The sequence below is a fragment of the Apus apus genome, chromosome 2 (assembly GCF_020740795.1).
Source record: "Apus apus isolate bApuApu2 chromosome 2, bApuApu2.pri.cur, whole genome shotgun sequence".
NCBI lineage: Eukaryota > Metazoa > Chordata > Aves > Apodiformes > Apodidae > Apus > Apus apus.
The window spans coordinates 51,824,463-51,839,255 of NC_067283.1; the positions used below are offsets into that span (position 1 = coordinate 51,824,463).

At 38.6% G+C, this 14,793-nt stretch overlaps 1 protein-coding gene across 2 annotated transcripts in view; it reads right to left on the reverse strand.

The window, feature by feature from the left end:
* ITGA9 (integrin subunit alpha 9) overlaps window positions 1-14,793 on the reverse strand; it is a 226,490-nt gene that overhangs the window by 83,782 nt on the left and 127,915 nt on the right. For both annotated transcript variants that reach the window (XM_051611862.1, XM_051611861.1), the window contains exon 17: window positions 10,605-10,681. In XM_051611862.1, the coding sequence (XP_051467822.1) occupies window positions 10,605-10,681 (77 nt within the window). The remainder of the gene's footprint in view (window positions 1-10,604; window positions 10,682-14,793) is intronic.

A 14,793-nucleotide genomic window follows, 5' to 3' on the forward strand; every position in this document is an offset into this window, starting at 1 on the left:
GGAAAGACTGAGTAACAATGTGTCAATGCTTTCCCATAGGAAAGGGCCAAACATCCCAGATGAAAAGAGCACTTACTGCAGTGAGCCCAGGGCCAAGGAGGTGGAACTACTCATGCCAGTGCCCTTCTGAAGCACAACTGCCATCTCCAGCACTTCAGTTCCCATATACATCACAGTTCAGGAATATGGCCCAGAGTGTTACCTTTTCTATCTCTCCTACACTCTAATTTTAAAAATAATGTGTTTGAGTAGTAAACAAAGGGGAAAAAGAAAAAAAGAAAAACAAACAAAAAAACACCAGTAGGAAATATTTTTTTTCTCTTTATTATGTTATTAAGACAATAGAGTGATCTCTAGTTACAGCTAGTTACCATATATTCAAAGGTTCTTGGGAAATTGTCCTTAAAAGTATTTCCTCCACATAACTCCCCCATAACTACACAATAGATAAAAATCCCAGCCACCTATGTCTGTCTTCAAACTTAAAAGTAAAAAGGACAGAACAGGACACAACATCAACATAAAAACAGCCTTTGTCATCCTACAGCAATCTGGTGTCTTCTATTACTATCAGTGATTTAAATTTTACCCAGATAAGCATAACCCTTTATAAAGAGAACTGAAGAATCAATGGGAAAAAAGCCACCCCTGATTTCACACAGTATTTACTCCAGGGAGCAGCTTTTGGTTTGAATGGAGTTACCCTGGTTTATGAAACTGTCACATGAAAGCAGGATGAATCACAACATCTACAGAAGCTCTAATCTAATCTCTCACCCTTGCAGATACACATACAAACCAATACTTTTTAGAATCACAAGCAGCTTGCTTGAAATCAATGGTACTGTGCCTACAGGAAAAAAGTTATCCACACATGTGTGTGCAAGACAGCCTCCTAAGGTTGGAACACAAAAAATACTAGTTACTAATGGCAGAAAGAAACACAAAAGATAAAAAGGTACCAAGTGTGTAGCTGAAGGTGGGATGTCTGATGTCAAAGAAAAAACACACCTAAAACACTTGTACCTAAAATCCCTGTAAAATACTTGAAGAGCAATATTGAAATAGGCAATTGTTGACAGTAGGTCTGGCCCTGAAATTTCAGGATGAAGCAGTAGCACTTTGTAACATACTTTTTCTAGGAATTATATCATTAAAAAAGTCATCACACAAACCATGTATTTATCATAGAAATTATGCCTTGAAAAATAGATCTATTATTAGATAACTTAATTTGCTTATCCCATTCCTGGGATGCTGGGGTGCCATATGTAATTTACAAAGCACATAATGAGCTGAGCATTGATGAGGGAGAAAGAGACCAGTGCCCTATTCAGAAATCATTTTCAGTGGTCAGTACAAAGCTGTTGATGAGAGATGAAACATTAGAAACAGCGCAGGTTTGTTACTTTAGAAAATTTGTTTTGTGGCAGCAGGTGTTACACATCAGGAGTAAGTTATGTGCAAATGTCAAACACAATAAGCAACATATACCCATATCAGCACATTTCCTCTATAGCTCATGCAAAACCAGCAAGACAGTTTACCTGGTGACATGATTTGTAACTGCAGGACATAATACAGAAAAAGTTTGGGTAGCTGCATCATGAAAGAGTATGTGTATGTATGCAAGTGTGTATATATATACGTACACACACGCGCATGTATGCAGCAGCCAAGATGCATTCTGCAAATACAAAACTATGGTGCATCTGTTTTTCATTGTGGTCTTGCACAGTACCAGGAACTTCCACCTCTGGATGCAGCTCACATATGACAAAGCTGCCTGAGGTTAAGCTTTTGTTTTGTTAGCTTTGTACTTCAGTTGCCAGAGCAAGAAACAATAAGGTGACTTGAACTATCTTAGGTGCATAAAATGCTGATGTTGGGATGTCTGCAAGGAGGGCCAGGTTGTACATTAGTTCAGGAATGCATTTCAATTACATGAAAGAACATCTCTTTAGGGTTCAGTTTAAAAATAAAAAAGCAAATTCCTACTCCAGTAGGTATGGTCAAGTGATTCTTACAAAACAAAACCAGTATTTAAGAAGTGACAAGAATGGCTTGTACAATATTCCTGACTGATCATCAGTGACCTGTTATTAGAAAGTAGAGATTGGGAATCTGTATTCCTATACGGGATGTGGACTACTGAGGTTTGTTAGCACTCATCACTTGATGGCTCTATTAACATCCATACAGGTTCAATCACCATATGTTCAAAAGGAACAGTACTGCCCTCTGCTATCAAACTGGACTTAATTTGAGAAAGATTTATGAAGCTCTGAGTGCAAATAACCAGATGGAAACCAACAAACCATTCCTTCATCCCTATTCACCCTCAACAATGGAAAAAATTCACTCATTCCTGAGAAGATGCTCCCAGTGCAACTTGTACTATATCCTGAATAATTGCTGGTTTTGCTAGGTAGCCCCTTCTGGAAACTAGATGAGCTACAACAAAGTTTTCCATGTGCCTCAAACATGCAGCATTCATTACACTAGCAATTGTCTGCAGGTAAAAGATAAATGAAAGTAAACTTAAATGAGAAATCAGAAGTCTGCTTCCTGGATTCACCAAAAAGACTTATATCCAAATACCATCATAAAGATACAAAAATGCAAATTCACGTAATAATATTCATTACATAGTACAAGCATTTTAACCGCACCCTTTAAAGTGCAGAAAATAACTTGAAATAACATTAAACTACCCTGTAATTTATGGAACCACTTAAATCACAGTGTGAAATTTGGCACGGTTTTCTGAGAAAACTGAAAGCAATCTACTCATACTCATTTTTCCAATGTTTTGTCATTCTTTTCTCCCTGGAAACAACTGTTTTGGTACTGTCAAAGATGTGGAGATAGGACAGCACCGAGATATGACCAAGTAAACAGCGGGCAGCACATAACTGCAGTGGGATCAGTCATAGCTTCTTGTGTCCCATGACTTGGAATTACCCATGTTGGTATGCACAGCTTTATACACACAAGGTTATGACTGAAAGTTCAAGAACACTTTCCTAGCACCAGAAATGCTAAACCATAGCATTTGCTCCTTTTTTTTGTTAATTTAATTTTATTTTTTGTAAAGCAGAAAACTAGCTCCATCTGAGCAGCTTAGCTATTTAGAGTAGCCTGCCTAGGGTAAACAGAATGTCAAAAATATTTTTGAAAGAAGTGTTTATTCAATGAGAGATGAAATAAGTGAAAACAAATTCTTCATCTGCTATGAATGAAGGGAAAACCAGATACTATCAGAGCATGTCATTAAGCTCCAAATGAAAGGATAGTGGTTTTCCTCATCACAGATGTTTGTTAAGATGCACTTCAGGGGTATTAAACTACAACAGGCATGCCATGAAACGTGAGGCCTCTTTGGAAACAAATTCCCATTGTGTGATCAAAGGAAGATAAGTACGAAGGCGTGAGCCTGGTCAAATTTATGAAACAGCATTGCTTCCCACATTAAACCACAGGTTTGCAGCTTTTTTCCATGGGTTTACAATAGTCTATGATCAGTAAAAACCTTCATTATTTTTTCTTAATTTTTCAAAAATACTACTTTATTAATCAGACACACCCAAAAAGTTTCCATCTTTCTGATCAAAATTTTATGTTGTTGCTCCTTACTTCAGAAGACACTGACCTTTTACACTGCTCCTGCATTAACTCTGTGTTCTGTGCCATTACATCTTATGCTGATGAAAAGCAAATTGGACAAAGCTATCATAACACATGTTTTTATCTGTGATTTCTGGATTCCTTTATTTCAGGTTCTGTAATAATATGACTAGTCAATACAAAACAGCTGAGAAATAGCTGAGCTTAATTTTTCAAATCCAGGTGCCTAATGATGTGTTTAGTGAACCAGAGGGAGCTCCTCCATTGGTTTTAATAGGTCTATGAGCATAGCCTTCAAATGCATTAATGCACAGAACCTGGAAAGTAATCCATTTTGCAGTTGCATAGCTAGTCACCTATGTGAAATTATTCTTTCTTCATTAGTACAAATAGTATGCTTACAAACTTCAGAATAGCAAGCTCAAGGGCTGGGGGGCCATGGGGCAGTAGTGCACCCTCTCCCTTGTCTTTTCAGTGAGATCTGAGTTAGGTACTTTGAGATTACATCCTAAAACTACATCAAATAATTTGCCTGCATATCAAATGAGAGCTTTAGACATACATTTATCTGCATATCAAGAGGGTCATGCGTAAGACAACAGAGATCACAGGAACAAAAGGAGTATTGGCAGAAAACATATTAATCCTTTAGTAAGTCACAGAAGGAATTTATCTGGAAAAAACCCACAGATCTGTGGAGAGATCAGAAGATATCTGGAAAGTACTTTTCCTTCATAAATTACCATTTCATTAATATGGAAACATTTTAAAGTCAATGAGATTTCTGACAGACTGCTGTTTTGTCCATTCTTCGACTAATTCCAAAGGGACCAAGAGAATCAGAGAGAGCCCAAGTCACAAACCTGACCTTTCAATTGGAAAAGGGCATTTCTCAAAATTCCCATTTCACAAGATAATTTTTGAAAGCATTTACTCTGACTCAAAAAAGCCCCACAATTTGAAAACCCTTGAAAAGGTCTCCAAAATGCACCTGTCACCCCTTTGGCTTTCTATGATTTTTGCTTCCAATTTCACATTTCCAAATGAAACAATTTGCACTGCTATACATGGGAACTTCAGCCAGTCTGTAGGGGAAGAACATAAATTTGAGTCTAATAAATGGTGGCTATTAATGATGCTCTAAACCAACACATAAAAGCAAGCTGCTTATTCCAAACAGCCAAACATACTCTCAGAAGCATTCCAGTGGGTGAGTAATTCTGTTTCTAATGACAGATGAAGGGTAGCCTCATGTCATATAAATATATGGAAGACAGACTTCCTCCTGGAACCTTCTCAGGAATAGCTACATTTATTACAGCATTTTGAATTGCTATAATTTTTATTATAGCAGTATTTATTACATTATTTTCTATCCAAAGAGCTCATACTCCTGTGCTTACAACTTGATTTACATACCATGCACACAATTTGCACGGGAACACAGCAGCTACATGACATGCTGCATCATCATCTTTCTTCTTGTACTGTTTGTTTTTGATAAAGCTGCTCTATTCATTGCAACACATGGGCTCACAGTATATTTACACAGCCATACAGGATTTCCTTCCTAGCTGCATCTCACAGAGAAGCCACCACCGATTCTGCTCTCCTCTTTTTAGCCAGTTTGTTTATTATAGCTGGAAGAAAGTGTGTTTTTTCAAACACCATCACTGTTACTCAAATGTCTTCTCCATGGTTTTCACTCGGTTCTCATTACAGTCAAAACAGGGCTTGATAACTACCATTCCCTTTGCAGAGTGCCAATCAGATGGATATACATCAGCTAAGAACCTGCAACTGCCTTGGTATGTCAGACGAGATGTGTGCTCCTGTCAACTCTGATCACTCAGCACTTTCAGGTTCCTCTTAAAAGACTAGAGTGTTTTTCTCCTGTAATAAAGTACCAGGGGAATGGATTAGCCATTTTTAAAGGCTAGGGGTGTATAATCTTCTACAGAACACCTACTTCAGAATTTCCCCCAGCACATCTTGAGGAAACAGATGCAGTTCAGCTTCTAAACAAGTAGCTATGGAGAGGTGCAATAAAAAATGCTGTTTGCTACAGAAACCTGATGGAAAAGACATTTGCTGTGCTGAGAAAATACAATGAGGCATTGAAGTAAAGCATGAGATGTAATAAACGTATTTATAATATTAAACAATATTTGAAAATAATAGCTAACAGAACACTTAGACTGCATTTTGCTTTTCAGTACTGGATTGATGGAAAGGAAAACTAGTTTCCTAGTGCTGTCCCAAAGCTGTGGCCATAAAGTTTATTGCAAAATATGCTATTTCTCTTACTGTTTCAGGTTGTGTCATTAAAGTTTCCCTTAAGACATACATAAATGCCTTCTTTACACTAAGATACTTTTAATTCTCTTCCTTCAGAAATTTCTTTCCCCATCCCTCGTCCCATGCATTACTGTGTGGATAGGGCCAGATTTTGCAACCTGTTATGACAGCTGCAAGATTTAACTCTGGAGACTCTTCGAAGGGAAGGTGATGAGTAGTCTCTCCACTCTGTGCTGCCAAAACCTGATATATTCATTCTTTAAGAAAAATGAATTTGAAAACAGTCATAACTGGAAAGATGAAACACCTCTCTTCTGCTCCTTCAGCTTCTCCCAGCACTGCCTTCACCAGCACACTCCATGGCTCTTCTCTACTCTGAAGTCACTACCTGTATTTTTAGGCTAACAATTCTCATACTCCTACAAATAAGTCCAGGCCAACCACTCAAAGGACCACTTGTGGCAATAACAGCACACTTGATTGCAGCTGCTTCTACAAGCTACCTCCTAATGTCTGCCCTAAAAAGTTTAATCCACATAGTTTGCTTTGCCAGGTCCAGTCTTCAGTATTACTGTTCCCCTTGTCATGATGCATGTTTTTGCTGGCAGAGGTGACAGAAGCAAGAGGCAAGGTGTCCTACAGGCAGGTTTCCAGCCACAGCACTGGAAGACACTCATAACCACACTAAGTAGGTATTTCCATGTTGATGAAGAGCTAGTTTTTGTTGAGGCAATTTTCAGGTTACAAACAGCATTTACCTTGAGATGAGTCAGAAAAATGCAGAAGAGGTGGTCGGAATCCAGCCTCATCCTCCTTGACACAGCACTGGTGCCAGCAACAGATAAGGGCAGCTGCAACCTTATCTAGCGAAGTCCTGAGACCCAGGATGGTACAGTACACTGTCTCTTCACACCTCATTCCTATGCATCATGAACTCTCTACACAAGGTTTTTCCAAATCCCTGGTGTGAACCTGGGAAACCACAGTCCATGATGACTCTTGCCCTACGTACCACCTGCCACAAGCAGGAAGAATTTTACTCCTTCATCCCACAATCCCTACAAGAAATTGGGATGGATTTACATGCAAACTGATACCAATGAAGGTGGAAAATCCTTAAGAGATTCCCCTGTTAACTGAAAACAAGCCTTTTTCTCTCCAGAATAAATGTATTCTAACTCTTTTTTACACCAGTACAGCATGTTACCTGGGTCTTCAGTCCAAGTCTCCAAGGTCATCTCTCACTAAAGCATAAGTATAAAAAAAATAAAATAAAATACAAGACTCACAAACACATCCCCCTCCCAAATCTTTGCAAAAGCTTCCACAGAGAGTGAGAAGGTTTTAAGTGTTTTTGTCATTGCAAACTTCCAAGCAGTCCTACCCTACCATCTTCTCCAGTTTCATAGTGGATTTCAGCTTGCCCAGCAGCATCATTTCCATATGCAGCAGCAGCAACTCAGCAACAGGAAATAATGAGGCAAACACAATCATATCTTGTTGGAATAGCAGTGAAGTGTCTAAGTTACACATAAAGATTTGGTTGGTTTGAACACTTTGGATCAATGGCCACAGATTAAGTAATTTCCTAGACCCAGTGTTTATATCCCAGGCTATTTGTTATTTATCAAAGGGCAGTGCTTCCAATTTGAAGGCATACGAATAAATTTTCCTAAGGGAAGGAGGGTCTTAAGAAGATCAACATCAGAGTAGACCTGGTTAGCTGTTGCCAGCACAGGCTGGTTCCCCTATTATTCATCTGTTATGTGGGTTTGGCATCTTCAAAGCTGGTTGCAATCTTTTAAACAGATAATTCTAATGATTCAAACGCATCCCAGGTGAACTCTAAATCAGAGTATCCTGTGCAGTTCCTGAGCTTGCCAGAGTGACCTCAGCAAGCAATTCTCTTGATGGTTATGTAATCTGAGCTAACTTCCTATGCACACATATGCTCTAACCAGCATACATTTGAAAGCATGTTATATAAACTTACAGACAAAACTGTACTTTACAATATATAGCTCTTTGCACAGCTTTTGGCTCTAACGTGCTACAAATTCATAAAAAGTGTGTAAGAACAGCCAAACCAAGTCAGTCCATTTAGCCGAGAGCCTTGTATCCAACCATGTCTAAAAGAAGCAAGAGGTCTATTGAAGAACAAGGCAAGCACAGAGTATTATTTTCCTGATATATTTCTCCAGCTTCCAGCATTCTTACTTACCATTTCTCTACCATGCAAACTCGCGGCATCTACAGCATTCCCAACTGCAAAATCCACAGCTAAATCACACACTTCATGAAAGCATCCCTCCTTGTTTGTTCTTTTAATTGCTCTGAATAGTTTAGTATGATTAGCAGACTTTAGCATCTTGCAGAATCAGTCCCTAGCAGATTATTTTTCTGATCACTTATGAATATGTTTAATATCATTTGCCCTAGCACAACCATCTGTGGAATTTTCTCCACCAGGAAAACCAACTATTTACTCCTTTTCTCTGCTAACTACCTTTTAATTAGGTAGTAATGCTGGGCACCATTCCTCTCAGACCTGGGCAACTTACTTTGTGAACATTTGGTGAGAAATCTTAATAAAAGTCTTTTGCAGGCCCAGATAGATGATCTTAACCAGATCACACTACCCACATGTCCAGTGACATCTTCAAAGAGCTGCAGTAGATCTGAGAGACAGCACTTACCACTGCCTTCCCATAAACATCCTGTTTATTTCAGTTCAATGTATCTGTGTTTCATGAATTGCATTCTTTCCAATAGTAGGTCCACCAAATAATCAGACATGATTATTTAAACAAAGGCATTGCCATAACCTTGCTAAAAATGAAATAAAATTGTTTAGTGCAGATAGTAATAAAGTAGTAATTTTTTTGTCTTTCTGCCAAAAAAAACAACCCCAAACAAAAACCAGAAAATTTGTACACAGACTCAGCATAAACAGGAATAATGTGGAAAAATGCTGATGGGATTCTTTAGCACGAAACACATGGGGCTGGAAAAATTACTACATTCCTCAAGACAGGCACTTCTCTAAAATCAGAATCCATAGCATGTTTTTGTAGTTTTACATACAATAATAACAGTTTTTAAACTATGTTTTCTTTACAGATATTAATTGTATTGTTTCTTAATAACTGAAGCTACACAGCCTTTTAGCAAAAGAAAACCCATTTTGTGCAGATTTGACGACGCCCTGTTTATTTCAAAGAGGACTTCAGAGAGACACTAGAGACACTAGATATGGGACATCATTTGTTCAACTTTTCGCTATAAAAACGAAGAAACTGTATTTGAATATCCTAGGCCTTTTGACAGTTGTGACTTTTAAATTGCCAAGACAACATAAATAACAGCTGCAAAAATAAACAGCCTAATGCTTCAACTGTGAATACAGCTCTTACTGCTGTGATTACTACGCTTTGACTGACAAGAATGTAGGACTTCTCCCTTGCTTTTTATCGATTATTCCTCAACTGCAGAATGAAATCCCTCACTGGCTTCCCTAGTCTGCACAGACATGTCTCCAGCTCTCAACAGGTTTTGATCACCATGAATCTTGAGCAAAAGGTCAAAAATCCAGACTAATCGCAGCCAAAGCTCGGACTTTGCAACCTGAGACCTAACCCTTCTCCCAGCCAATCCCCCAAAACATTCCTATGGACTTCAGTCGTGTCTGGAGAAGTCCGTAACTTCTCAGACTTGACTCAGGTTCAGTTTCATTTCCAAGTAGTTACAGCATGCTCTAGACTTATGTAAAATGTATCTCTCTCCCTTATTCTTTTTTTATTTATTTATTTATTTTTTATTTATTTTTAAACCAGGGGAGTCTCCTACCCCTCACTTTCCTGACCTGAAAGGAAAACATTAAACATTTCACAGAAAGCACATCCATCAAAGAGCAATGCCTCTAGCACACAATTAAATAACTCGCATCAGCACTTTCATCTCTAAAATGTGCTAAAAATGCTGAAAAAAAGGAAACAGAAGTAATGTGTAAAGTTCACCTTTAGCCTGATTTATCCCAAAATTGAATAACTACATCCTGGCAAAACAATAGGGTTTTTCCTAGGATCACCAGTCACATGGGACAGAATATAAACTTCACCCCTAGTCTATTTGATGAGGTTTATTATCCCAGAAGAAACTGAAATAAGACACCCGTCCCCAAGTCACCAACAGAAAGAATCTGACAAAGGAGAACAGTATTTCAAGAGAGTCTGCAAAAGTTTAGAACCAGAAAAAGATGATTTGAAGAAGATCATTTACAGTGTTCTGAGAGGTTCTTTACGCTTCCATATGACATTTTTTTCTGCATGTAGGTTTAGTCCTACTGTGTCATAAAATAGTATTTTATTGTCTTTGAAAAATTGCTACATGCAGCTTTACTTTCCCTACCCCTCTCTGCTATGCTATTTTTTTTTCCCCTCCAGTTCTGGCTTTTGTGATGGGGAAGGTATCCTTCCCTGTATGTGTACAGAGCCCACCTCCACAGTAATTCAGATTCTGTATACATCTCAAGACCTTTCTTGCACTGAAGATATCACTGTTGTGATCTGTCTTGTACTAATCTAAAAAAGTCTGTGTTCGTATTTTGATGTTTCAATGTCCTCTTACAGAAAATGAATGGCATTCTAGTGTATGAGAAATAAAAAAGTTCATGTACTCACCTAGACAGCAATAATTTACCCTGAAGTTTCAAATCAGCAGCACAGTCATCGGATTGACAGTTCCTCTCAAAAACAGTCTGTGAAAAACAGAAAAAGAACTGTTACAGCATGAAAAGAGCAAGATCAAAATTCAAAGAAAGAACATGCTTGGATGAAATTAAAAAACACCACTAAAATCAGTGATACAGGAATACATGGTGTGAGTGTTAAGGAAATGCAAGGGTAGGCAAATTAGAACCATTTTAATGCTCTTCTAAGTGAATAAGAAGCTTCACCAAAAACAGACTCTCTGAGAGGTTTTCCTCAATCCTTTCCCACTTCTCATCTGACAAAAATTACTGCTCGTATAATATTTCTGGCTCTCTTATTTCTCTTCCCAACACACGTTCATTAAAGTGAAACAAAATAAACTATTTATGAAATTATTTTCAGTCCTAAGAATTGCAAGTAAGGAAATAATGCACAAAACATATTCACTAGCCTGTATTAAAGACAAGGAATTAAACCTTTTATTAAATTTTAAGGTTTTATATATGGTCGGAATAATTTCTGCTATCTTGTAAGTAACAGAAAATTACTAAAGCTGTTCTGTACCCATGATACCCTCAAATAATGGAGTCACTGTCCATGATCCTGTAAATTTTGGCAAAGGCTGTCATTTAGGAAATTTAAGAGACTCATAAAAGTAGGAACTGTGAAAAGACGACGATACCACTAGACACTGGTGTGCTATTTAAGTAGCAAAAAGAAGGGGAATATACAAGAAATCTAGGAGCTTATGCAAATCTCTATGGCAGCTTATCATGGCTAACTGAAGCAGCCACCAGTAAGAGGAGAACAGGAACACTTTCCTGGCCTCCAAAAAACCTAAATGGTGTCAAGATCATGGTTACCTTCCCCTGCTGTAAAGACCAGAGACCAATATCTTTCTGAACAGATGACTAGACTTTTCAGGCTGGAGGATTCCTTCTTTCAGAGCTGTAAGGCTCATCAGCTTACCAAATATTCAAAGGACAAATGCCCAAAATTAGCATTGCCAACACTGTTCATCTAGGAAACCTGACACTCCACTGGTCTCTTCCTTTAATAAGAACATTCCTTTCTATAGGCTTGGTTACATTACTTTTATCACCACAGGAAATATATTTCAATCTTAAATGCAAAGATTAACAAATCTGTGCAGGACACAGATAATGGTCAGATAGACTTGGAGAGGCTTGAGGGGACAGAAGGGCACGGCAGGGGTGGGAAGAGTTAATACATTTTATTTTTTTTAAGAACTCTGCCCATCTATATCAGCACTGGAGAAATACTTTGATTCTTAAGTCCAGAGGGTATTGAGATTTCTAGTCATTGTCTCTCCAGAAAGACTAAGGAGGCACCTTGCTGTCCTTTTTCTGTATTGTTAGAGCTCTCCAAAAAGGAGTGGACCTTTGTAAAGTTAATTGGTGTTGGACTGGCAGATATCAAACTATGCTGTTGGTTGCACTGAGTTGCAAAAAATGGAAAGATGGACAGTGGTCAGTTCATTTGGGCCTATTTACTTTCATTTTCCTTTCCCACTTTTTGCTTCCTCAGAATCCCAGAAGTGGAAATTGTTGAGGATTTAAACACAAGGGCTGAACCCACCCTTCCTCCTTAATAAAGACTACCACACCTAAAGACAAGAATAGCCCTCAGACAGGAATTGGCACATGGCATGCCCCTCAAAACGTGACAAGTTTCAGAGGTATAGTCTCAAAAGTCCTCAAAATTAATCCTCAACCATCATAGTAGCTATATATAGGAAAGACTGTTTGACTTTCAAAGGAGAAAGAAAAATAAACTGTAAAAATATTCTTGCCTGACAGTTTCCCTGTTTGCATTGCAGAACTCTTGGCAAAGCCAACAGAGTGATCAAAGATATGACCTGCATGTTTCAAAGAATAAAGTACTGCAAGTACATTAAGTAACTACCTAATAATCCTGGAATTCTTTTACTAAATCTATAGTTGCAGTACCTCAGAAATAATTAAAAAATACCTCATTTTCTAAAACTATTGAGCATGTATGTCTTCCAATACATGATGTAATAGACTGCAAGCTACTTTGAAATACATTGGGCGTATTTTGTTATGCCTTAGAAACCCACATTACTCCACAGCACTGTGGACTAGGAGAAAGAAATAAGGATGATGAGTCTCCAGATCCATAACTGTGTAGGAGTGAATCCTCTGGGTTTTTGGAGGATCTTGAACCCGTTCAGGTTTGGGAAAAGAAAGGATTTCCAGACAAGTCAGCTGCTAGGACCCATCAATGCAGTCACAGGTGGTTCAGCAGCCCGCTTCCATTGCAGACTAATTACATCTTTGGAGTATTTTGCTATTTTCTGCTATTTCCTGGTCTGGACAGATGTTGTTGTGACTCAATTCCACCTCCCCTTTTTGTGTGCCTGCTAGAGCCTCAATCCTGTAGCTTCTCACAGTCAATCTACTTCCTCCATTTTATTCTCTGCTATCTTGAGTCTTCCACTCCCCAGCCTGTTGCTTTTTCTGCCTTTCCAGTTGTCTAATTCCTGCCTGTTCAAATCTCTTCTAAAGAATTAAGAAGTAAACACACTTTAAGTGATCATAACATTTGTGAACACTGCTTATATATTCTGTTACTGTGCCCTTACTTGGTCTACTTGAGCTGTGATTTCTTTGGGCCAGAATCTGTACCTAACTCAATACTGCATGTTGTTAGAGCAGGAGTCCATTCCTTGGATATTCACAGGCCCTGCAGTATAATCACTAATTTTAACTCTAAGGAATCTTTACAGTGGTTTCAGCTTTACAGTACCAGTTCTAGGGATTTATAGAGGTTTTTACGTATTAAAAGTGTTGGGCAGGGTAACCCATGGGCTGTATGTCTTATTCAGAACTAGAAAAGGACAAGCAGGACAAAACAAATTCATTGCACTGTGAAAAATAATTCATAATTTTTGCAGTTACTATTACCCAAAATGAGGAGGAGCAGTTCTGAAAAGTGGTTTTACTAACATCTGATTAATTCTTACTGGATTCCACTTATATATGCCTCAGGTTTGAATATGTATACCCAGGATGGTCAGGAAGCTCCTTTACATAAGAAATATATACAAGAAACCTTTCAAGAGGGGCAGGGAACGGGCAAAAATTGCTCTGAATTAGGAACACAGCTGCTTCTCTTATCTCTAGGCCACCACACTTTTGTCTGGCGTTTCCAGGAGAGAAATTTTGTGCTCAGTAGCAGGGACAGGATAACCTCAGTCCTTTAATGACACATCTTTACTGTACAAACACAAAGCTAAAGTGCATGCACAGTGAGTCTGATAGACTTCCTGCAATCACCAGACCTATGGCAAAGCACAGAACAAATCCAGTGTTTACAGAGTCCACAATTCCTCTCTATATTCTCCCTTGCTGCTCCCCAACAGCTATAAGGAATTGCTCCATAGCAGTTCCCACCAGGTCACCAAATTTCCTGGACAAACATGGTTTTCTCAAATTCTACATGGTAACTTTTCTGGGTAGAAAAGATGATGCTTCTTGGGAGGTCAAGGAATGTGGGAGATACACCCTGAATGGTTCACACAGATGGATATTGCCCGTGTCCTTCAGTAAGTAAGTCAAAAAGCCTACATGAAAATATACTCATTAGAAAGAGTGAATACACACATCTGTACACAATTAAATGTACAGTAAGGAGAGACCTTGAGCCAGCTGATAAGGAAGGGGATATGTCTAGACAAGCACTCAGATCAGGACCTCAAAACTGTGTCCACTCTGCCTCTTGAAGAGATATAGTGGATTAAATTCCACATTATGTGGGAAAGGCAAGGGTTAGATGTACAGTTCTCTGCCACAGGAAGTAGTGGGAGAATGTATCCTTAGATCCTGCATCCTAAGCACAAGGCTGTTAGGTATTGGGCGTGAAGTTGCTCTCCTTTTTCTTCCTGCTGATGGTGGACTACTAAGGAATGCTTCTAGAACGTAAAACAAGAAAGAAGGGGCCTGGCTTCAGCTTAACGGTCAGAGCTCCCTACTCAGAGGAAGGTGATCCGGGTTTTCAAACCTGGCTTGCTACATTGCTTTACTTTCTTTCAATGGCTATGTAAACACTTCTATGTTTCTGGAAGTAGAGAACAGGAAACAGAGAAAAATAAAAAAAGCCTGTGTTTATGGCACTG